Raw genomic sequence first — 22,914 nt, forward strand, 5'->3', positions numbered from 1 at the left:
AGCCCCTAGATGTGTGTTTAAATAAACCTTTCAAAGACCGTGTGCGAAAGATGTGGCATGAATGGATGTCATCTGGTCAAGCTCGACTGACAAAAGTTGGAAATCTGAGGAAGCCAGACATAGAATTGATAGCACAGTGGGTTCGTGATGCATGGGAAGAGATTCCAGAGGACCTGGTGCAACGCGCCTTCAAGAAATGTGGCATTAGTAATGCTATGGATGGCAGTGAAGACAGCGCTTTGTATGAGAACGACAGCAGTGATGGTGATGACTGTGAACTCAGTGATGATGACAATGTCTATGCTGATAACCTCACACCAGCTGAAGCTCTGTTTGGACATACAGATGATGAGGAGGAGAACTCCAGTTTTGAAGGATTTTAGCTCTTGCGTGTTAGCTTGGTTGCTGATTGAGCTAAGGTTGTTGTACTTTTAAAGTTACGGTATTTTTGATACCATATTGTTTTTGTTGACCCCCTTTTCCACTTACAGAGCTAGGTTATTGTTTTTCTTTGAAATAAATATTCATGTAATTTTATTGGTATCTATCTTCATTTTTTACATTTACCAGTAGCTGCCTCATTTCCTACCCTAGGCTTATACTCGAGTCAATATTTTTTCCCCAGTTCTTCGTGGTAAAATTAGGCGCCTCGGCTTATATTCGGGTCGGCTTATACTCGAGTATGTGCGGGGTAACTTTTTTGTAAAGATACCTTTTTGGTTTTTGGAAAAAAAGTTTTTCAAAAATATAGGCATTTTCAGAAAATAAATGAAAAGCCTGGTTTCCTGGAAATACGTTGCAAATAGTTAGCTTTGTTCTGATATTTGTTTCGCTCTCAACTTCACATCTCAATCCACAGTGAAACTGACAGAGAGAGTAAATCTTAACAGCTAAGATGCAGAGATCCTGATTTGCAAGAAATAATGTTTGCTTACATTGTATCTTTACACTACTGCTGGGCTGGAAATACTGTTGTCAAGCCTGAAAAATTAGAACAATACTTTTCAGGGTTTGAAAAACTCACTAGTAGGATAGTCTGTCAAATGATGATTTTGATACTGAAGGCTTAGATGGGCTTAAAAATCAAAATCCTTGATAATGTACTACATCAAAATTTGTGAAATTGGAATAGTCTAAAATGCTGGGTATCCATTTATGCCATATCCATAATGGTAAATGTATTTACAAGGTAGGGTGTGTGTGTGTGTGTGTGTGTGTGTGTGTGTGTGTGTGTGTGTGTTAACCTTCTTTGTAAAGTGCTTTGAGATCTACCTATGAAACCACTAAAGAAGTGCTAGATTATATTACTATATTTAGAAACAATAAAGTGGTCCAGAAAGATGCATTTATGAACCTGAATTTAACCAGATGTGTTGCACAAAAGAGATGAATGGCTAAACTGGCCATCCAACTTTATTCACTTTAAGGAATATTGTGCTTTTAAGACTCTTACTGAGTTAACCTGTCAGATTTAATTGGTCACACAGAGGCTATGTCTAGACTAGCCAGTTTTTCCGGAAAATCAGCCGCTTTTCCGGAAAAACTTGCCAGCTGTCTACACTGGCCACTTGAATTGCTGCAAAAGCACTGACTTCCTACTGTAAGAAACCAGTGCTTCTTCGTCGAGTAGTGTCCCCGAGGGTGCTCCACTCGAGGTGCTGGGTCCGTCCCGGCGCCGCAAAACAGAGAAACTTCTATAGCAGTAGCCTGCCGGCCCTCATATGCGCTCCTATTGCCTCGCGCCATTACAGCTGAGCGCGGGCTGGCTTGTCAGTTTCCTTCAACCGTCCGCGGCCGCAGACGGATCTAGGACGAGCTCCCTCTCCGCCTGAGGAGAAGAAAGACTTTTCCTTAGAAACCTATTACGAGACAATTTAGAGTTAGGGTAGTTGTTACTAGTTGTTAATAGTATTACTAGTTAGTTCTTAGTTTTGTTTCGTTCTAGTTTATAGTCTATTAGTAGGCTTAAAAATTTTTTAAAAAAACTGTTTTATTATTATTATCTGATAACATGCCTGGCTTCAAGAAATGTTCCCAATGCCAAGAGGCAATGCCTGACACAGACAGGCACTCGCAATGTGTTAAATGTTTAGGGGATGGGCACATCCCGTTGAAGTGCCCTCACTGCATGAAATTGACAGCTCACGCTCGGCGCGATAGGGAAATGCGACTAAGGGTGATTTTGTTTAACAAAGCCCTTCAGTCTGATACACCGTCTCCCGCTGTCTCGGGAGCGCACCTGCCTCGCTTGCCCGCGAAGGAGCTCCACAAAACCACCGGACTAACGCACCGCAGGAGTGTGCCGGACACACCGGGTACCTCTGGCTTTGTGCCGAGGCACCGGCAGAGAAGACGGGCAAGGGCCGTAGTGCCTCAGCCCCGGCTTTGGCGCGCGCTAAAGACCCGATGCGGGCTCCTGCTAAAGGACCGCGAGTTACAGCCGATAATGACGGCCCCGGTGCCAGCTGATGTCATGCATGCGCAGCCACTCATGGCTCTATCGGCACCCATGCCCACGGTGCCGACGGCTGAGACCTTGACTCCAGCGGCGCCGCAGCTGACAGCACTGACTCAGGCTCTGCAGTCTATCATCGGCACCGTACAGCCCTCTGCACCGCTGTCTCCTTCGGCACCGACACAGCCTTTAACTCCCGTGGCACCGCTGATTCCTTTGCAGAGCAGCCAGGTGGTAGGGACCATCAATTCAAATGGCACCGTCTTCACCTGCTGATCATTCGGTGCTGACTGAGGTCCCATACACGTCGAGGCACGTTCGGACGCCCTCACTCACCCCTGACCGAGCTCGGTTCTCTCCAGGACCCTGATCACCAACTTCATTTTCCTCTAACAACCATCGTTCTCCTCGTTATGTCTCCACCAGGGACCGCTACCATGCATCACCTCAGCGGTAATCCTCATACCATCACTACCGTTATCGTGATGAACGATGCTATTCCTACTATTCTCGCTCTCCATCTCGTTTTTCTGACAGATCGGTCTCACTGGGACTATCCAGGCGTTCGAGATGTTCACACCGGTATGATGCATCCGGAGCCTACTCCCCCAGACGCTCCCCAACTCACCGTCGGAGATATGATCGTTACTATGATGACCGTCGATATTCTCGTAGATCATGATCCCCACAACCCACTTGGCCAGCGTCTACACTTCGCGCGCCTTCGCCGACGATTCCACCAGTGTTTGCAGAAGACGCTATCTCAGTTACTGATCAGGACGGGCATGAGAACAACTATACTCTGAATAAGGAACCGGAGTCTCCAGCCAATCATTCATCGTCATCCCCGGATGATTCTGTCTTCCCTGGAGAGTTATCTCCCACGGAAGACCACAAGCAGTTTCAAGAGCTCTTTGACAGGGTTGCACAATCTCAGAACATTCAAACTACGAACATACAGCAAAAACAACACCGTTTGCTGAAAAACTTGCAGCCCTCTCAAAAATCAAAACTGGCTCTGCCCTTCGATGAGGCTATCTTGGAGATCGCAAATGATATATGGCAGACTCCCGCCGCTTCCTTACCGACGAACAAGAGGGCGGACAAGAAAGACTTTATAAACCAAAAGGGTATGGACTTTTTGTTTACGCATCCCCAACCCAATTCCCTTGTTATGGACGCCACCCAACAAAGATCGAAGACGGCTCAGAATAAAAACAGTGCAAGTGACAAGGAGGCTAAACGCCTAGACATTTTAGGTAGGAAAGTATATTCTTCGGCCACATCAGTCCTCCGTATGTGTAACTACGGAGCTCCCCTCGCGAATCATGATTTTGACAATTACTCTAAATTAGTCCCCCTCCTAGAACACCTACCAGACTCCAAGCGCCAAATCTTGAGGGCAGTAATACAGGAGGGCTACACAATGGCCAGAACAGCACTGCAAATCGCCCTGGACATGGCAGATGCAGCAGCTAGAGCCACACCTACTGCTGTAATCATGCGGCGTGTGTCCTGGCTGCATCAGGCAGCTGCCCCGAAAGAGTTGCTCAACAAAGTAGAAGACTTACCATTCGATCGACAGTCTCTTTTCGCCCAGGCCACGGATCAGGTGTTCCACTCGGGCAAGGACTCCTGAACGACTCTTAGAACGGTGGGGATGTATACGCCTCCTTATAAACGCAAAAGGTATACACCCTATAATACACAGAGACCCTTCTCTTATGCAACATTCCGCCCCAAGCCATATGAACAACAGAGACCAAGGCAATGCCAGCAGAGACTAAGACAGCAACCTGGCAAGACATCCGGTCAACAACAGGGCCGGCAACAAGTTTGATGGGTCAGTCGAGGGACTGCGGACAACCCCTTTATTGGGAGCATCACAAGTAGCTTTATTCCATCATCAGCTGAGACCTTATCAACATCACTGGTCTCTGATTTCCACCGACCAATGGGTCAACGACATAGTAGTTTCAGGATATGCCATCCCTTTCAACTCCCCCCCCCCCCTACTGCCCACCCTCCCCTCCCTTTACAGGGACCCCTCTCATGAGATTCTTCTACAGCAAGAGGTGTCCCGTTCAGTTACTATAGGAGCTGTGGAGAGGGTACCCGTTCAGTTCCGGGGGAGAGGTTTCTACTCCCGGTACTTCCTCACCCAGAAGAAATCAGGGGGTTGGAGGCCTATTCTGGACCTGCGTCGACTCAACCGCTACCTGTGGAAACAAAAATTCAAAATGGTCACGTTGGCTTCTGTCATCCCGGCTCTCCACAAAGGGGATTGGGTTGCGTCCCTCGACTTACAGGACGCCTATTTCCACATAGCAATTCACCCGGCCCACAGGCGATTCCTTTGTTTCATGGTGGGCACAGAACATTACCAATACCGCGTCTTACCCTTCGGTCTGTCAGCAGCACCACGGGTATTTTCCAAAACCCTGGCGGTGGTAGCTGCCTACCTCCAACGCCTCAATATTACGATCTTCCCAAATCTCGACGATTGTCTACTAAAGGCCCCTATCCGCCAAGAGGCGGTATGGGCAGTGACCACCACCACATCAGTATTCGAGACGTTGGGCCTTATAATCAATTTCGGCAAATTGTCCCTAACACCAAGTCAGGACTTGGAATTTATCGGCGCGAGACTCGATGCACTGAGTGCAAGAGTGTACTTACCTACAGTAAGACTCCAGTTGATCCAGGATTTGGTGCAGTCTGTCTCAATTGCTCTCAGATCCAGCATACTCACTTGTCTAAAATTGCTGGGGCACATGGCTGCCACCACATATGTGGTGCCACATGCGAGACTTCACCTACGCAGTCTCCAGCATTGGCTGTTCAAGGTGTACACGCCGGGGGTCCACGCTGTGAGCAAGACAGTGTCCATTCCCGGACGCGTCAAGACAACCCCAAAAACTTATCAGGCGTACCATTCCACGCACGCAGGCCCACGGTACAGATCACAACGGATGCCTCTTTGATCGGCTGGGGGGCACATCTGCAGGAACATCGAGTTCAAGGGCTCTGGATGACACAGGAGTCCCTGCAACACATAAACCTCCTCGAACTGTGGGCTGTATTCAACGCATGCAGACATTTCCTGCAGATGATCCGAGGTCTTGCAGTCCACATTCTCACCGACAATATATGCATGGTGTACTCTATCAACAGACAAGGCGGGGCGCGTTCACGACCCTTTTGCGCAGAGGCCATACGACTGTGGAACTGGGCAGTCCACCACGGTATAACCCTCACCGCATCGTACCTCCTGGGCAAGGACATTACCATCGCCGCCGCCCTGAGCAGACACTTCCTTACTCAGCACGAGTGGGAGTTACACAACAAAGTGGTTCACGGTCTCTTCCATCTCTGGGGGTTCCCGAGTATAGACCTCTTTGCCACTCATCACAACAAAAAGTGTCCTCAGTATTGTTCTCGGGCGGGTACCGGCAAGAATTCCCTGGGGGATGCTCTTCTGCTCAATTGGGGCTCTCACCAACTTCTCTACGCGTTTCCGCCTCTTCCTTTTATTCCGAGGGCACTGGAGAAGATAGCGACGGAGGGCGCAACAGTGATCTTCATAGCACCCTGTTGGCCTCGTCAGACTTGGCTGACACAATTGTCCAGAATGTCGGTCGCTCAGCCACAACGGCTTCCACTGAGGCCCAACTTACTGTCTCAACAGCACGGTTCAATGCTGCATCCGAGCATCGATCGCATGCATCTTACGGCATGGCTCCTAACTGGTTTCAGCCACCGGAAATGACTTGTTCTCAGGAAGTGAAACATGTACTGATGAATAGCAGACGCCATAGCACTCTCAAGGCCTACACCTACAAATGGCACCGGTTCCAAGCATAGTGTCTGGAAAGGGACTTGGACCCTCTTTCTTTACCGGTGCAGCATACTTTGGACTACGTCTTCCATCTGAAGACGGAGGGCTTAGCGAACGCTTCATTGAAAGTGCACTTGGCAGCAATCTCGGCCTTCCGTTCGCACATCGACAGACATTCACTGTTTGCTCACCCGTTAGTTAAAAGATTCCTAAAGGGACTTGATAACCTATATCCGACCTTCACAATCCCTCCGGAGCCGTGGGACTTATCTTTGGTACTGGACGCACTAACTCGTCCCCCCTTTGAACCTTTAGCAACTTGCGACCTGCGCATGCTCACAATGAAGGTGTCTTTCCTTCTAGCAATCACGTCAGCACGTCGGGTTAGTGAGTTGGCGGCTCTTTCAGCCGATCCACCATACACTTTATTTTCTGAACAAGGGGTTCTGCTTCGCATTCATCCCCCCTTCCTGCTGAAGATAAATTCTTCCTTCCATATAACCAAGCCCATAAGTCTGCCAACATTCTTTCCAAAGCCTCATTCCTTGCCAGAAGACGCACGTTTACATACCCTCGATATTAGACGGGCACTGGCCTTCTATCTGCATAGAACACCCTAAGTGGAGCACCCTCGGGTACACTACTCGACGAAGAAGAGAGAGTTACTCACCCTGTGCAGTAACGTCTGTTCTTCGAGATGTGTGTCCCCGTGGGTGCTCCACGACCCATCCTCCTCCCTGCTTTGGAGCTTCTATTTATCTCTTTCAGATGCTTCTGGTTGCGAGGAAACTGACAAGCCGGCCCGCACTCAACTGTAACGGCGCGAACGGCGCGAGGCAACAGGAGTGCATGCGCGGGCCGGCAGGCTACTGCTATGGAAGTTTCTCAGTTTTGTGGCGCCGGGACAGACCCCAGCACCTTGAGTGGAGCACCCACGGGGGGACACATCTCGAAGAACAGACGTTACTTCACAGGGTGAGTAACTCTCTCTTCTTGCGGAAATACTATTCTGCTCCCGTTCAGGCAAAAGTCCCTTTTGCGCAAAGCTTTTGAGCAAAAGGGCCAGTGTAGACAGCTCAGATTTGTTTTCCGCAAAAAAGCCCCAATCGCGAAAATGGCAATTGGGGCTTTTTTTTTTTTGCGGAAAAGCGTGTCTAGATTGGCACAGACGCTTTTCCACAAAAAGTGCTTTTGCAGAAAAGCATCCATGCCAATCTAGACGCTCTGTTCCGAAAATGCTTTTAACGGAAAACTTTTCCGTTAAAACATTTCCGGAAAATCATGCCAATCTAGACGCAGCCAGAGAGACCACCTTTTGATTATTAATTTGACAGGGTAGGGTAAATGATTTCTTTCTCCACAGTTGATGCCATTTTAGTGGCTAAAGAGGTACATTTATCAGTGTGTATATTTGGTTAAGTTGATGATGTATTTAAACTGAAGTGTGAGATTTAGGGTGTGTGTTATGTGCTAAAATATTTTAATGGTGATATTGTTTGTCTTCATGGCTACTGTTATAAGGTAAGGCTTAAAATGCAAAAGATAATTCACATTACCACTTGATTGTTTCTCCACGGTAAATATTTTGAATAGATTATTTTGCCTATACTCAAAGTTCACTTAAAGGTGCCAGAAATATCCACTCAAGATACTTATGCAAGCATTTATCCATATCCATCAGATTCTTTTACCCTGAACCTGGAGGACAAAGATTACTTTTGTGCGTGTTTGTTTTTTTAAAGAAAAATATACATAGCATTGTGTGAATGACAATTGGAAAATTATTTTCCTTATTGTGTGTTTTAATTAAGTTGTTATCCTGCTATCTGTCTCTACATCAGAGTCAGGTTTTTCTAATTGTATAAACTTGGATGTGAAGAGAATATATAAAATGTAATGCAATTTAAAGAGATGCTAGCTCATATAAGCTTCCTAAACCCCCAAAAATACGTGTACTCAACCTTCTTCTGAGAGGGACAATTGGGAATATTAGAAAATTCTTGAGTCTATAGGAGAGACACGAGAACCTAGGAATAAGAGTCTGTATTGGTGAAACTTTTGTATCAGTCTTAATGCGGCCATATACTAGTATTTAAAGAAAAACAAATATTTAATATTTTTGTTTTAAAAAAAGTTGGAATTAAGCATTGAAAATAAGAGTTAAGGATGTCATTCCATCCTTAACCGATTGCATGAAGGTATTGTATGTCACCTCCAAAGTAAGATCACCCATTGTTGTGAACCAATTTGCCCACCTGCTTTGAGGACCAAATTTAGGTAGTTGTAGCTACAAGATGCGCTAAGGATGGAGTGTGAAACATAATTGTATTCTTGCTTTTGTGATTTTTTTAAAAATCCAATATCTTTGCTGTTTTTCTTAAGGGTTCAGTAGAAGTATAGATTGAACCTCTCTAATCCAGCAACCTCAGAATCTGACCAGTGCCAACCAGAGAATTTGCCAGACCACAGGAGATTCAATATTGTCTAGCAGTGTTACCAGCACTTCCACTGCTTATTGGGCTCTAAAGAAGACATTTAGGGATAAATTAGAGCTAAATAGTAGCACAGAACGCTGAGAGCCAGGACTTTATGGAACCATTGGAACCTTAGCTACACCCATGATAAGTGGACCCGGCTCACTTAAAATCATGATGGACCACTGATGTTGCCAGACTAGAGAGGTTCAACCTGTAGTTTGAAGACCAATGAAGTGCACTCATGTCTCTTAATATTCTTATGATTGTGGAAACTAATAACCCATTCCTTGTGTAGATTTAATGAATAGCGACTGTCTCTCACTTCTCTTTACAACCTTGCAGTTAATCAAAACAATTAAGGAATGTTATCTTTATTCTGTTACTGTTAATTGTAGTGAAAGAAGAGTGGTATGCCCGAATCACCAAATTAAGAAAGATGGTAGATCAGCTTTTCTGCAAAAAATTTGGTAAGTACACAGAGAGTACTCCAGCTTTTTAATGCATAATAGATTGGTTTTGTACTAGCTAGTCTTAAGAAAGCTTTATTGCAGGGGTGAGGAAAGCTTTATTGCAAGGGGTGGCCCTTGGCTTGCTTGGGCTCCCCCAGCATTGGGGAGCCTGTGCTGGTGCTCCAGCCCCTCTGCTTCCCCCCTGGAGGCTGGAGTGCACAAAATCTACTAGACTGCCTTCTCTCTCCCCCCCGGTCTGGTGTGCAAGGGGAATGTGGGAAGTGTCTTTCTCCTTATCGATCGGGGGCCATAGTGAGGGTTTTTTTCCTCCTACTTCTCACTTGTGTGCAGCCCCCAACTGATTTTGTTTTTGGTGGGTCAGTAGCCTCCAACCCTAAAAAAGGTTCCCCACCCCTGCTTTATTGGATCGTTCCGAGGCATAAATAGATGAAACTCTTGAATTAAATTTTTCCAAATGCTTCATATCCTGACTAGTAAGCAAAAATAAACCTTTTATTACTGTGATTGTTCAAAAAGGTAAGTTTACAATAAAAGACACTGAATTAATTTGTAAAATTGTCTTTATTGTTCTGATCTCTTTTGCATGTAGATTTTTCTCTTCAGTTATGTTAAAGCAAATAGCTTATTTTTAATGTACAGTATATCATCTCTGACATTGTTATAATTAATAGCTGGGAATTTCTGATCTGCTTGAATTTGAAAGCTGCTTAGGAACATATGCAAGTCATGAATGAAATAATTGAAAAATGTGATACTGTAAGAAAATAATTTATACTTACCTTGAGCCACATGCTGTTTTAACTTTTTCTGCTGTCCAAACTCAGTGGCATTAATCTTCAGTCTATCACTGTTAATGGGCTATGTACTGAGCATCGGATGAGATATGATAATTAGTCCAGTAAACTCTGTAATCTTCAATTTAGAGTCCCATGGGTTGGTATGTTCTGTGGTATGTTTGTATGTAATGTTTCTGTTTTATGTGATGGCCCAGAGGTGTAGTATCATTTTTGCTAAATCAAATGTTTGGCTGAATTGATCAGTCATTGGATGTATTTTGTTGACTTTCTGTTACTCTAACAGCTGAAGCCCTAGGGAGCACGGAGCCGAAAGCTGTCCCATATCAGAAATTTGAGGCACACCCCAGTGATCTCTATGTGGAGGGTCTGCCAGAGAACATTCCATTTAGGAGTCCATCCTGGTATGGAATCCCTCGGCTGGAAAAGATTATTCAAGTGGGCAACAGAATAAAATTTGTAATCAAAAGGTAGGTGAACATAGTACATAAACTGAAAAAAACAAGAAGAAAACGTCAGGACATTGACAGATTTGAAGCAAAAGAAAATATTTCTCTTTTACAATGTCATAAAGCATTCTGGGTTCTGGTACCAGGCAGACAGAAGATATTTCACATTACAAAGAAAATTGGCGTTCTCAATTTAGGCCACAATTTTCCTAAATATCTGTATTGCACCTAACTCAGGGGTGGGCAGTAATGTTTAATGGAGAGCCACTATAAGATTTTGGTAAGTGGTCAAGGACCACACTTTTCTATTAAGGGGGTGTGGAGTCTGGGACAATGGTTGGGTGCAGAAGGGACCTCGGGGTAGGGGACTGGGGTTCAGGAGAGGGTGTGGGTCTGAGAGGAAGTTTGGGTGAAGGAGGAAGTGTGATCTGGGGCAGGAGATTGAGGTGCAGGGTCAGGGACGGGAGGGGAGTATTCTGGCCTGGGAAGGGGTCATGGGAGGAGGTGCAGGTTCTGGGAGGGAGTTGTGAGCTGGAGAGGGGTGTACTGAGCAGTGGTGACCAGGGGCAGGAAGTTGAGGTGTGGGAGGGACTGGGCTGCCAGAGCCAGACTCTAGCCAGGAAGCACTTACCTAGACAGTTTCCAGCCAGCAGCCCTGCAGGACCCTGAGGCGGGCTTACTGCCTGCTGCAATTCTAGGTTGCTCAAAATGGCTGGCTGCTCCCTGTGGATGGTTGCTCTGGGCGCCAGGGAGAAAGTGAAGACTTTGTGCACTGCCCCTTCCCCAAGCACAATTTCTCAGCTCCTATTGGACGGAAACAGCTTAACATGGGGCAGTTTCTGTGCCTGCTGGTCTTGGAGAGGCAGCATCTTGCCCACCCCAGCAGTGTTAAAATCAAATATAGATTCATAAAACAAAAAAATAGAGACACTATAGAACAATTTGATAACCTGCTCTCTAATTACAGGCCAGAACTACTAACTCTCAGTCCAACAGAAGTCACTCAACCAAGATCCAATACTCCAGGTAGGATCCATACTGTGTGCAATTTTCATCTATGTAGCCATATGCAGAATAGATACATGAAACACATTTTTCTGACCTCTGTGTGCAAGAGAAAAGTGGTACCAAATACAGTAAGAGGCCTTTTATCTGGCACCTCACCAACCAGCAAACTCAAGAAACAGATTTTCTGATCTGCACAGAAAGCCCAGTTTATAGTGCAGTTGGTGAGGGCTGCTGAGGTGTTGGAGGGGCTTTGGGGCGCCCTCTGAGAGGGCATTTGGGAAGGAACTCGGAGTGCTGGATAGGGGGAGGGGTACTTCCCTCCAGTGGCCCCATAAGTAGTTCCCTGTCCCTGCTGTTGCTGGCAGAGGCAAGGCCAGACAGATTTGCAGGCAGGCTGTCTGCATCTTCCCTCTGCAGCTCCTAGCCCTTTAGCTGGGAACCATGGCCAATGGAAGCTGCAGGGGATGGCCTCGAGGCAGCATACCTGCTTGCAGCAGAGCCACCTGGCTGTACCTATGCCAGGAACTTGTGGGTGTTGCTGGAGGTGAGTGTCTGCTCCAAACTCCCTCCAGTGGCCTGCGGTGTGTTTCCCCCCCCCCCCCCCCCCCCAATTTCCTCCATTTACATGCGTGCACACACCTGCACTCCAAACTCTTCCTTCTTGGCTGACATTTTTAATTTACTGGCACCTTCCGTTCTCCCAGAATGCCAGATAAAAGGTCTTTTACTGTATGTATTAATACAGAAGAGACTCTCTCTTTAAATTAATATATTTGTACTTGAAGGAATCTTCATGTTTAGGTAAATTAGAAATTAATCACAAGCTTTGTAAGAGAATATGTGTTTGATATAAATATATCTTGACCAACAATTAACTCCCTTCCTCATTTTATTAAGTAGTAAATTTTAAGAACCTGTGAGGGAGGAATGTGGAGTTATTTAGAATGGAAAACCTATTTGGAGAATGATATCACTTTTTAAAGAAAATGAAATACACTAATACTTTTGATTGAGGGAATACTGGTGTGCTCTTCAGAGGGTTTATAAAAGATCAATAATATGGCTATCCTTGACGATAATGATCTGAAACATTATGGTTAGTGTCCAGCTAACCTCTGAGACTTTAGAAATTGAATCAGACTTAAAACTTTGGGAAATCATGAGAATTTCAAAGATCTGTTAGGGCCTAATCCAAAGCCCATGGAAGTTACTGGGCATATTTCCATACATTTCAGTGAGTCTTTGATCAGGCTCTTAGTCTCTTATGTTATCAAGATCATCTTCGAAAAGTGAGATGTGCCTTACTTTCTCCCAGAATGATTTTTTGAAAAAGCAAAGAGTAGTGAAGGAAAAGAACCCAGATGACTTTATACAGTCCAGAACTTGTTTCATATAAGAGGGTGAGTCCTCTAATGGATGTAGCACAGAAGTAGGAATCATACTCAATTTTAGTCTCAATTTCTCAATTCTAGTCTCAGCTTTGACACTGCCTTTAGGTAAGTGAAAGGTGACTTTGGGAGAGAAAAACATGAAGAAGAAAGAAAAGAATACCTCATGATAGATGGTCCTGTTGTTTATCACACAATTGGAAGGGACTCAAAATACTATGGAGATTTAGCCTGGAAAAAGAACCAGCATTAAAAGATTTCTCTAGCCTCCATTTACTTATCTCGGTGCATTATCTACCAAACAGTTGTCTTATGGCACTGAATTTATTTGAGAAACATATTGAGATGATCTGGTCGGAGGTGTATTATGTATGTGCCGTTTGGTACCTCGATCGCTTGAATGATCCTATTCCCTGACCTTGCCTCTGCCAGCAATAGCAGAGACGGGGACCACGTTAATGATAACTGTTCGATTTAGTTATAGGACTGTATTCACAATTTTTCATAGAACCAAAAAAAAGTTGGGTTTTAACTAAGCAGAGAATGCAGGATGCTTTTGCCTTCAAATGTTTGCAGTTCCGTAGTATCCTCCTCTTATCAAAGCATCTTGGGGATTTTTCTTGGCTTTCAGGGATAAGACTTGTATATAGAGATGGAGTAGCTCAGTGGAAATGTGAGTTGAAAGCTGCTCTGCAGACTTAGGCAGCATCTAATTTCATTCTTGCTGCCAAAACCCTTGCTTATTGTCCAACTGTACAATCAAACTGGCATTTGGCATGATAGCTGCAGCAATAAATATGGACAATATCGGTGACAAAAGAAACTGCTTTAATAGCATTTTTACTCCTGGAAATACCACCATGCAGCAATCACCATTTAAAGAAAAGAAAAAAGCCTAAGAGAGCAATCCAGTAATGGAGCCATCCTGAAATATATTTTCCCATCATTGATATATATTATGCATATTTCATTTACCACTAATAAGCAGTACATGTGTAAATCCTCTTGTATGAAAATGTGACTGTGAATCCTAGAAAGCAAGGCTATTTTTGCACTGATAATTTAGATTCCTGAGCTTTGTCTACACCGTGCAAGGTTTTGCGCAAGAAGCTTTTTGCGGAAGATTTTCTGCAAAAACTTCTTGCGCAAAAGCGCATCCAGACCTCAAAGCACATCGTAAAAGTTATGTGCTTTTGCACAAGAGAGTGTCCACATTGCATAGACACCCTTGTGCAAGAAAGTTCTGATTGCCATTCACAGAATGGCCATCAAAGCACCTGTCCGTTTTGTGATAGGCTCTTTTTCCGCAAGAAACCCTTGTTGAGCGTCCACACACACCTTTTTGTGCAAGAACTCTTGGGCAGAAGAATAACTCTACCGGCAAAAGCCCTCTGTCCTGTCGATTTATGGCTGTTTTTACGCAGAAACCCTGTAGTAAAAGAAATATGCTTAGTAGTACCACTTTCGGGTAACTCAGTAACCCAGGATGCATCTGTTTTTGATTTTCAGTCAAAGAAGATTGGAATGTCAGAATCACAAAACTAAGGAAGCAAGTGGAAGAGATATTTAATCTGAAATTTGGTAAGTTAAGCCTTAAATAAATTATGTTGCAGTGCTGCTCTGCTTTAAAAAAAACCTTCTACCTAAGGAGCATTGTGGTACACACTAAATTAAAACAAACATTTAAAAATGTAGCAGAACAGATCTGGGAATCTTGAGTTTTATTCCTCATTCTGCTAGTGACTTTGGGCAAGTCATATCAGCATTCTCTGTGCCTCCAGTTGTCTGAATTTGCATGAATAGTATTTGTGCACATTTATAAAGGGCTTTGAGATCCTTGTGTGAAAAGAGCTCTTATAAAACAGTATCAGAAACTGCGGATCTAGATTGATGGTTATTGAAAGAACCTACGTAGTAAGATTCACAAAATCACTACATGTAGTGATTCCCAACTGTGGAATGGTGGTGGGAAAATAGTTTTAAATTCCTCTTCTTATCCTTTTCTGAATAGATGTGCTACTTCCCCTATAACTAATAAAAATGTCAGCCTTACGAAGAACAGTTGAAATAACATGCCTCCCATCTGAGCTTGTCACATCTTTATTTTTAGCCCAAGCATTGGGGCTTTCTGAAGCAGTGAAGGTTCCGTACCCTGTATTTGAATCAAACCCTGAGTACTTGTATGTGGAAGGCTTGCCTGAAGGAATCCCCTTCCGGAGTCCTACATGGTTTGGAATTCCACGACTTGAAAGAATTGTCCGTGGCAGTGGCAAAATCAAATTTATTGTTAAAAAGTAAGTTTACAATTTCAGTATTTTGTAACTGATGATTTCTAAAATTATATGAATCTTTTTCTGAGGCTTTTGGGTTTTTAGATGCAGCCTAATGTCTCTTATGGATAAAGTGGCAATTCACTTTCTCTTATAAAAGGACATGCCTTCCTGGTTAAATTTCATAAAATGAGGTGTATATGCATAATTGGTGTGTATCGTGCAACGTGTACCTAGAGGAGATAATAGTTCTGTATCTTGAAGCATTTTTCCAGCCAAACAAAAATCAAGGTACTTAGCCTTAGGTTTTTGAACTCTTTCCTATTACTTTACATGGAGTCTCCCATACGTCCATGACCTAAAAGATTGTTGCAGTGACTTTACATAAATTTTTCTGAATCCCAATAACTATGTAAATAACTCCCTGTACTACTTTTGCATCTGTAATTTATTAGACTGCATTCTGTAACCTATTTTACATTTTTAGGCCAGAGCTTGTTACTTCTTATTTGCCTGCTGGATTGGCTAGCAAAGTTAACACTAAAGGTAAGTGGTGAAACATTACATATTGCCCTCAATTCAGAGGCCCAGATTCCACTTCCCTTACTAGGCCGAGTAGCAGCTTGGTGCTTGAAAATAGTACAGGCTCCTGACCAAAAACGGGTGCTACCTAACATGGGCAATGGTGGTACAATCTGGCCTAAATGATTTTCCTAAAAATATAAAACCTATATTCTTATAAAACATTGGGATATGTAGCAGAAGTCAGATATGAGTATCTGCTTAAGAGCACACCAATTAAGTATACAATTCATTTATTTTATGACTGGAACAATACAAATCTGGAGGTGTAAACTACAGAAATTACTAAGGTCCATAGATTTTCTATTAATAAAGTATCTAAACTGGATCTTTGTATAGTTAAAAGAAATTAGAAAATCAGTTTCTTATAGAAACTGTCAAGTCACTTACAAAATAAAGATCTTTATAAATATAATTTTGAATTAACTTTTTGGATTTAGAGAACACAAGAACCAAAAACGTAAATTCCACTTAAAACCAATAGTGCTGACGATCTTATCTGTATTTATCTTGTGTGGTGCTCACTAATGTAGTAAATATTGAATTAGCATCTATTGGACCTACTTCACATGTATTAAATTCTCTTCTTAAAGTATGGGATCTTACCTGTGTGGTTGGGCTTTCTAAATCACACCATTAAATACAGATTGTGTCAGATTATTTTATTTGTGGGATGTATCCAAGTACTGCCATTTGGCAGCTGTGCATTACGTCTGTTATTGAAGAGTAATAGTATTGTTGATTTGTAGCACTGAGTCCAAAGAGTTCAAAGAGAGCAAGAAGTCCTGCAAGCAATTCAAAGGTCCCAGAGATTGAGGTGACTGTTGAAGAAGGTAGGAAATCTTCCTTTAGGGAATATTCTTATTACAGTAAATTGCAGTAGTAACGGCAAAAGATTTTTCATACACAGTACAATTATATTATTTTTAAAAGCTTCTCTAAGTTTTTCCCCATGTAGAAAACTTAATTTAACTTCAGTTCTATTTTTCATTTCTGATTAACATTGTCAGTTATAAGAAGAATGATGCCTCTCTCAGGGCTTGTTTCGTTACACGTTTGGATCTTTCATTCCAAAGTGGGAAATGAGAATTTCTTCTTTGAGTATTGTCTGCGTGGGTGCTCCACTCTGGGTGCTGGTTCATCCTCACTCTGGCGACAGGAGACTTTAGTGTCCACTGAGCACGTGCTGTGGTGCCCCTCGTGCTGTTAGTGTCTGTTAGGCATGCAGCGTAGCTCCCTCAGTTCCTTCTCTACCATCCTCGGCAGCAGACAAAACTTCTTTCCTTCCCACTGTCTCTACAGAAAAATGACAAAAACTATTATTTCCTCTTAGTTTCCTCACATTTCCAAGTTTTAAGATGGCCCACCAGACCCTATTTTAAAAAAATATATTTATTTCCGTCGTCATCGGCCCGCCGCTTCTCACCGTGCCTAATGCCCGGATCTCCCAGCTTCAAGAGGTATGAGTTGTGCTGGGATGCTATTCCCATCTCTGACAAGCATTCTGCATGCATAAAGTGCCTTGGAGAAACTCACCAGACACAAAAGTATCCTTATTGCTCCAAATTGATGGCCAGAGCATGCGGTGACCACGCTAACATGCTAAAAACCTTCCTCTCTGAAAGGTTGCTCCAACCACCTTCTGAGGACACACCACCTGCCTCTAAGTCAACTTCTGAGTTGAAAGGTATGGACAGAACACATCCCTCTGCCTCTTCTGGCAAATCTCTCTCAAAAACTAGACTCTCTCCAACCCAATCCTTACCCTTGGCACCAACAGCCTCAAGAGTCAGCACCACGGACAGGCCTGGCACGTTGAACACGGCACCACCCAAGGTGCTGGCACTGCATAAGAGGGCACACTCGGAGCCCAAACAAAAACAAGCGGCACTCGCCGCACCATTGAGCCTACATGAACAACGCTTGGCACCGAAGCCACCAACTCAGTCGACACCAGCCTCAGCACCCAAGAGACCCCATACCGATATACTGCCTGCTGACCAATCAGTGCCGCCAGCAGTGATCTACCTCTTGCAGTGGTTTTCCTTCAATTCCTGACTGTTGTTAATGCGCATCAACTTGTTCTTCTCTTGACTAATCTTGAGGCCCACTCGCTCGGCTGTTTCCTGTAGGGCGTCTGCCTTCTCTTGCATATGCTCTAATTTGTCTGCAAGCAGGGCTAAGTCGTCTACAAACTCTAGATCTTCAAGCTTCCTAGTTTGAGTCCATTGGAGACCCCTTCCTGAGTCAGCATATGCTGTTTTTGTGACCCAGTCTGTTTTTGTGACCCCCGCAATTGGATCACTACCTAGATGTGGTGGGGGGCTTGCGTGTCTCAAGGACCCTCAGAACTATGCCGACGGGAGCTTACTGCTCCTAGTAGGGCCACCCAAGCCAGACAGGTAGAGACCAGACAAAAAGCGATTCCCTGGTCCTCCAGGTTGGGGATTGGGCGATGGGCTAACAACTCATCCCCATTAAAAAAAAACTTTAACTGCAGAGGGAGTCTGGAGCTTAATGAAGGCCAGGTCACAACAGGTGTATGCCAAGGCTGCCTTCTTTCACCATTACTCTTTCTGACCCTAATGGCGGACCACCCTTCCCCTCCCCCCCCATACAATTTTCAGCAAGGACAGAGTGATACTTTGGCCCCATCCCAAATTTCTCCTGAAAGTTCCCTCTCCCTCCCACATCAACAAACCAATACACTTACCTGCGTTTTTCCCCAAGCACACTGATCCATCACATGCAGCATGGCACACCATGGATATCTGTAGAGTGCTCACGTTCTCCATTGATCGTACTACAGCTTGGAGAATCTCTCCTAGACTCTTTTTATCCTTTGCGGAATGATCTAAGGGACAGGTTGTCTCTTCTCAGAGGATCGTCAAGTGGATCTCTTCATGCATCCACACATGCTACACCATCCACAACAAAGAACCACCTGGCACCATCACTGCCCATTCTACCAGGCCCATGTCCTCTACAACCACTTTCCTCAAAAATGTTCCTCTCCAGGACATTTGCAACGCAGCCACTTGGTCATCAGACCACACATTTGCACAACATTACACGCTGGCATCCTCCATCACATCATCCATGACTGTCGGACAAGCAGCAGCCTCGGTGACAACAACAGGACTCCAAACCCATCTCTACGAGCTGACTACTGCTGTATAGTTACCCAGAGTGGAGCACCCACGGGGACACTACTCGAAGAAGAAGGAGTTACTCACCTTGTGCAGTAGCGGTGGTTCTTCGAGATGTGTGTCCCCATGGGTGCTCCACTATCCTCCCTTCTTCCCCTGCTTTGGAGCCCTGCACTGTACTAGCACGGGTAGAGAAAGAATGGAGGCAGCCACACCGTGTGCGCACCTAATGAACACTAACAGCACAAGGGGGCGCCACAGTGCGTGCACGGCAGACACTGCTAGAAAAATCCCCGGTCGCTGGTGCGAGGATGCACTAGCTCTGAGTGGAGCATCCCTGGGGCACATCTTGAAGAACCACCATTACTGCACAAGGTAACTCTTTCTTATTTTAAGGCACATAATAGGGAAGAGTGAACAGTGACTAAATTGGTGCTAAAGTATGTTATGTTTAATTCCACAATCCTTAAATCACTCCTAAACAGCATTTTTGTTCCACTGTTGACTGTTGGCTTTAATTAGTGATTAGTTGCCATATTTCATAATTTTTGTTTCTCACATAAGGTGGTTATTTGTATGCTATATCTCACTTTTATATATTAACTCTCTCTATATATATATCTGTTTATTTTTGCAGGTCCTAATAAACCGCAAACAACAGATGTTCGAACTAATTCTCAAACCAATGGGTCCAATATGGGCTTCAAGCCACGAGGAAGAGAATTTTCTTTTGGTAAATACTGTGGAATTTCATCTGCCTTGATATTCTTCATTAATTTTGATATTTGAAAGTTTGAGACTTTGTAATAAAGGGTTTTATTTTTAACAGTGATACCTTCATTCTGCATGTGGTGACTGAGTCAGATGCTTTGAGTTTGCAAATAATAGGCTAGCTTAACCTTTTGAGTTTATGATCACCTATCTGAAGTTCACAGTGGTCATGGAAGAACAGTTTTCTCTCTCTCTCTCTCAATGGTTTCTTGCCATTAGAAGACATATTTTGGGCTGAATCATGTGTAGGAATTTTAGCTTTTCCTCCTTGTTGTGCCCTGTGCAGGGTTATCAACATGACACACCTGAATAGCCATACTGCAGGTGTCCCATGGTATGGACCTGGTCAGGGGAGGAGGAAGTGGCTCTACTTACTGCTACTCACCCTCCCTCCCCCCAGCTAGGGGTATGGCAGTGCAACAGCATGCTTCTATTGAGGCTTTTTCTTGCTGTTACCAAAGCAGCGGGGGGGTGCAGAGTCGTGTGCCCCCAAGACTGGGGTGCCAGGTAAAGCGGCCCCCCCGCCCAAGCCCTGCAATGCCCTTGCTGCCAGCAAATTCTTTAATCCAGCATACCCTGTTTCCCAGGGTTGTTAGGTTAAAGAGATTCAAGTATAATTACAAAATGTAAAAACCTTTCATTTTGCTCAGTACAAGTTTAGACTGGAGTTAGAAGGGTTAGTATTGATTCGGGATAAACATCTATCCTGACGTGAAACTATAGGTTGAACCTCTCTGGTCTGGCAACATCTGTGGTTTGGCATGATTTTAGTTAGCCGGATGTCCTCTCATCATGAGTATAGCCAAGTTTCCCACAGTCCCATAAAGTTGGTTTACAGCAAGGGCAGGGAACCTTTTTTTGGGTTGGGAGCTGCTGACCTACAGAAAAATCAGTTGGGGGCTGCATACAAGTGAGAAGCAAAAAAAAAAAAAAAAAAAAAAAAAAAAAAAACCCAACCCCCACCCCTCACTGACATGGCCTCTGACAGAGAAGCAGAAAGACACTCTCCACATTCCCCTTGCACACCAGAGCCTAGAGGGGTCCAGGCTAGTAGATTGTGTGCGCTCCAGCCCTGTGGAGGGAAAGCAGGGGATGGAGTGCCAGCATGGGCTCCCCAATGCTGCGGGGAGAGCCCTAAGCAAGTCTGGGGCTGCATCTGGCCCCTGGACCTTAGATTCCCCACCCCTGGTTTACAGTCACCAGTCTTGACTCAGTGTTCTGTGCTGCTATTTAGCTCTAATCTTATTCCAAAATGACTTCTAAGAGCCCAGTAAGCAGTGGAAGTGTTAGCAATGTTGCTAGACAATATTGACCTCCCATGGTCCGGCAAATTCTCTGGTTCAGCCTTAGTCTGGTCCCAAGAGTGCCAGACTAAAGAGGTTAAACCTGTAGTATCATTGAGATTTCATTTCTCAAGGAAGTAGCACATCTGTCTGGCCTTTTCCAAGCTTTGGGTGCTGGCTCGGATTGTCATTCTGTGTGCCTCTGATCGGATTCATTACAGTTGGCTCTTCTGTTTGTTCATTGGCTGAGATCTGTTGTGCTCCCAGAAGAATCTGACTAGTGGATATGAGTTTAGGATTAGAGGGAATTGGTTCACTGCTGCTCAGAGCAGGATGGTCATTTTGTTCATTTTTGACGTCCCATTAATTGGTAAATTAATGTGGTAAATTGTTTTTTTTAAATATAAATATGCAAGTCCTAGAGTGATCTTTTTAAAAAAAAATGTTTTTTCTCTATACAAATGTTGGTCTAATTCTTCTCATTTCCTGACAGAGGCTTGGAATGCCAAAATTACTGACCTGAAACAAAAAGTTGAAAATCTTTTTAATGAAAAATGTGGTAAGCATGTACCTTTTAGTATATGATAAATGTACCTTTTGAGTACTTGATGGGGTTACTCATTTAGGCATGTATCTTATGCTTCATGATGGTTTTCATAAGCACATTCTGAAAGGCTGTAATAGTTTTGCAAACTCTGGGCCCTGTTACTTCCTATGAGGCTGATCCTCACATTGCGGACTCGAAATTCCAGTTCCCCCTACATTTTCCATGTAAGCCTGGGAATGGAGGAGTGGTGCAGGCATCAAGCAGAGGTTTGGCTTCAAAAATTCACAGACATCCTGTGGTCCATCAGATACTCATTAGTTCTATATTGCCACGTGCCTCCTGGTAGTTCATCTGGACAATGTGACTGAAAGAGGTGCTGTGCTGTCAGAGATTCAGACACTCTCTCAGGAAGAGATACTTGCTTGATTTATTGCTGACTTGAGATTTTTCCCCTTGTGTGAATGTGAAAGGGGTTGGAGGAGCATGACTGACTTTTTCTCACCAACAGTGCTGGAAATCCTTCAGGATTTTTTTGGGGGTAATTGACATGCTCTTTTTCATTTTAGGGGAAGCTCTGGGGCTTAAAGATCCTGTCAAGGTCCCGTTTGCATTATTTGAATCCTACCCAGAGGATTTCTATGTGGAAGGACTGCCAGAGGGAGTGCCATTCCGCCGACCATCCACTTTTGGCATTCCAAGACTGGAGAAGATCCTGCGAAACAAATCTAAGATAAAATTTATCATAAAAAAGTAAGAGGACAGTGTGTGCCAGTGAGAATGAGCTGCAGAGCTCAACCAAGTCAAGCCCTGAAAACTGCTAGATTCCTTCACTAACTATACTAGAATATATACTGGAATGTCAGGCAAACCAGGCAGAGCCAGAGGGTTTTTCAGATCGGGGGAATTACACATTAACAGTTTTCTGTGCTGAATTAAGGATGTTAAATTGCATTTAATCCATTAATTGAGTAGTCGATGGAATTTCCATCAATTAGTCAATAAGTGGGGGAAACTGCAGAGCTGCAGCAGGGTTAGCTCCCACCCCAGGAGCTAACCCTGCTGTGGCTCTGCTTTTTACGTATCGTAAGAGCTGCCTGGCTCTTACTACAATTAAAAAGCAGAAGTGTAGTGTCTGGGACTGGACATGAGCTGGGACAGCAGAGTCCCAGCTTGCACCCGGTCCCTCGCTGCACCTCTGCCTCCCCAGGTCTCTCCTTGGGCAGAGATGGTGCTGGGGGAACCAGCTTTTAAGCTGGCTCCCCTCAGCACTGGCTCCTGCTTTCCCCCCACGGTCAGGGAGTAGCAACTAGTTGAATAGTGACTTGACTACCTGATAAGCCTAGGATTGTCAGGTAGTCGACTACTCAATTAGTCACTTACATCCCTGTGTTGAATGCTCCTGAAAGCCTGCTTAATGGGAAGCAGTGATATTT

General features: G+C 44.3%; 1 protein-coding gene across 2 annotated transcripts in view; it reads left to right on the forward strand.

Moving 5' to 3' along the window:
• GTF2I (general transcription factor IIi) overlaps positions 1–22,914 on the forward strand; it is a 110,845-nt gene that overhangs the window by 73,135 nt on the left and 14,796 nt on the right. For both annotated transcript variants that reach the window (XM_075904293.2, XM_075904292.2), the window contains 10 exons: positions 9,166–9,237; positions 10,321–10,504; positions 11,451–11,509; positions 14,389–14,460; positions 14,990–15,173; positions 15,637–15,695; positions 16,481–16,564; positions 19,518–19,613; positions 21,428–21,493; positions 22,048–22,231. In XM_075904293.2, the coding sequence (XP_075760408.1) occupies positions 9,166–9,237; positions 10,321–10,504; positions 11,451–11,509; positions 14,389–14,460; positions 14,990–15,173; positions 15,637–15,695; positions 16,481–16,564; positions 19,518–19,613; positions 21,428–21,493; positions 22,048–22,231 (1,060 nt within the window). The remainder of the gene's footprint in view (positions 1–9,165; positions 9,238–10,320; positions 10,505–11,450; positions 11,510–14,388; positions 14,461–14,989; positions 15,174–15,636; positions 15,696–16,480; positions 16,565–19,517; positions 19,614–21,427; positions 21,494–22,047; positions 22,232–22,914) is intronic.

The sequence above is a fragment of the Pelodiscus sinensis genome, chromosome 21, assembly GCF_052426305.1.
Source record: "Pelodiscus sinensis isolate ZL-2025 chromosome 21, ASM5242630v1, whole genome shotgun sequence".
NCBI lineage: Eukaryota > Metazoa > Chordata > Testudines > Trionychidae > Pelodiscus > Pelodiscus sinensis.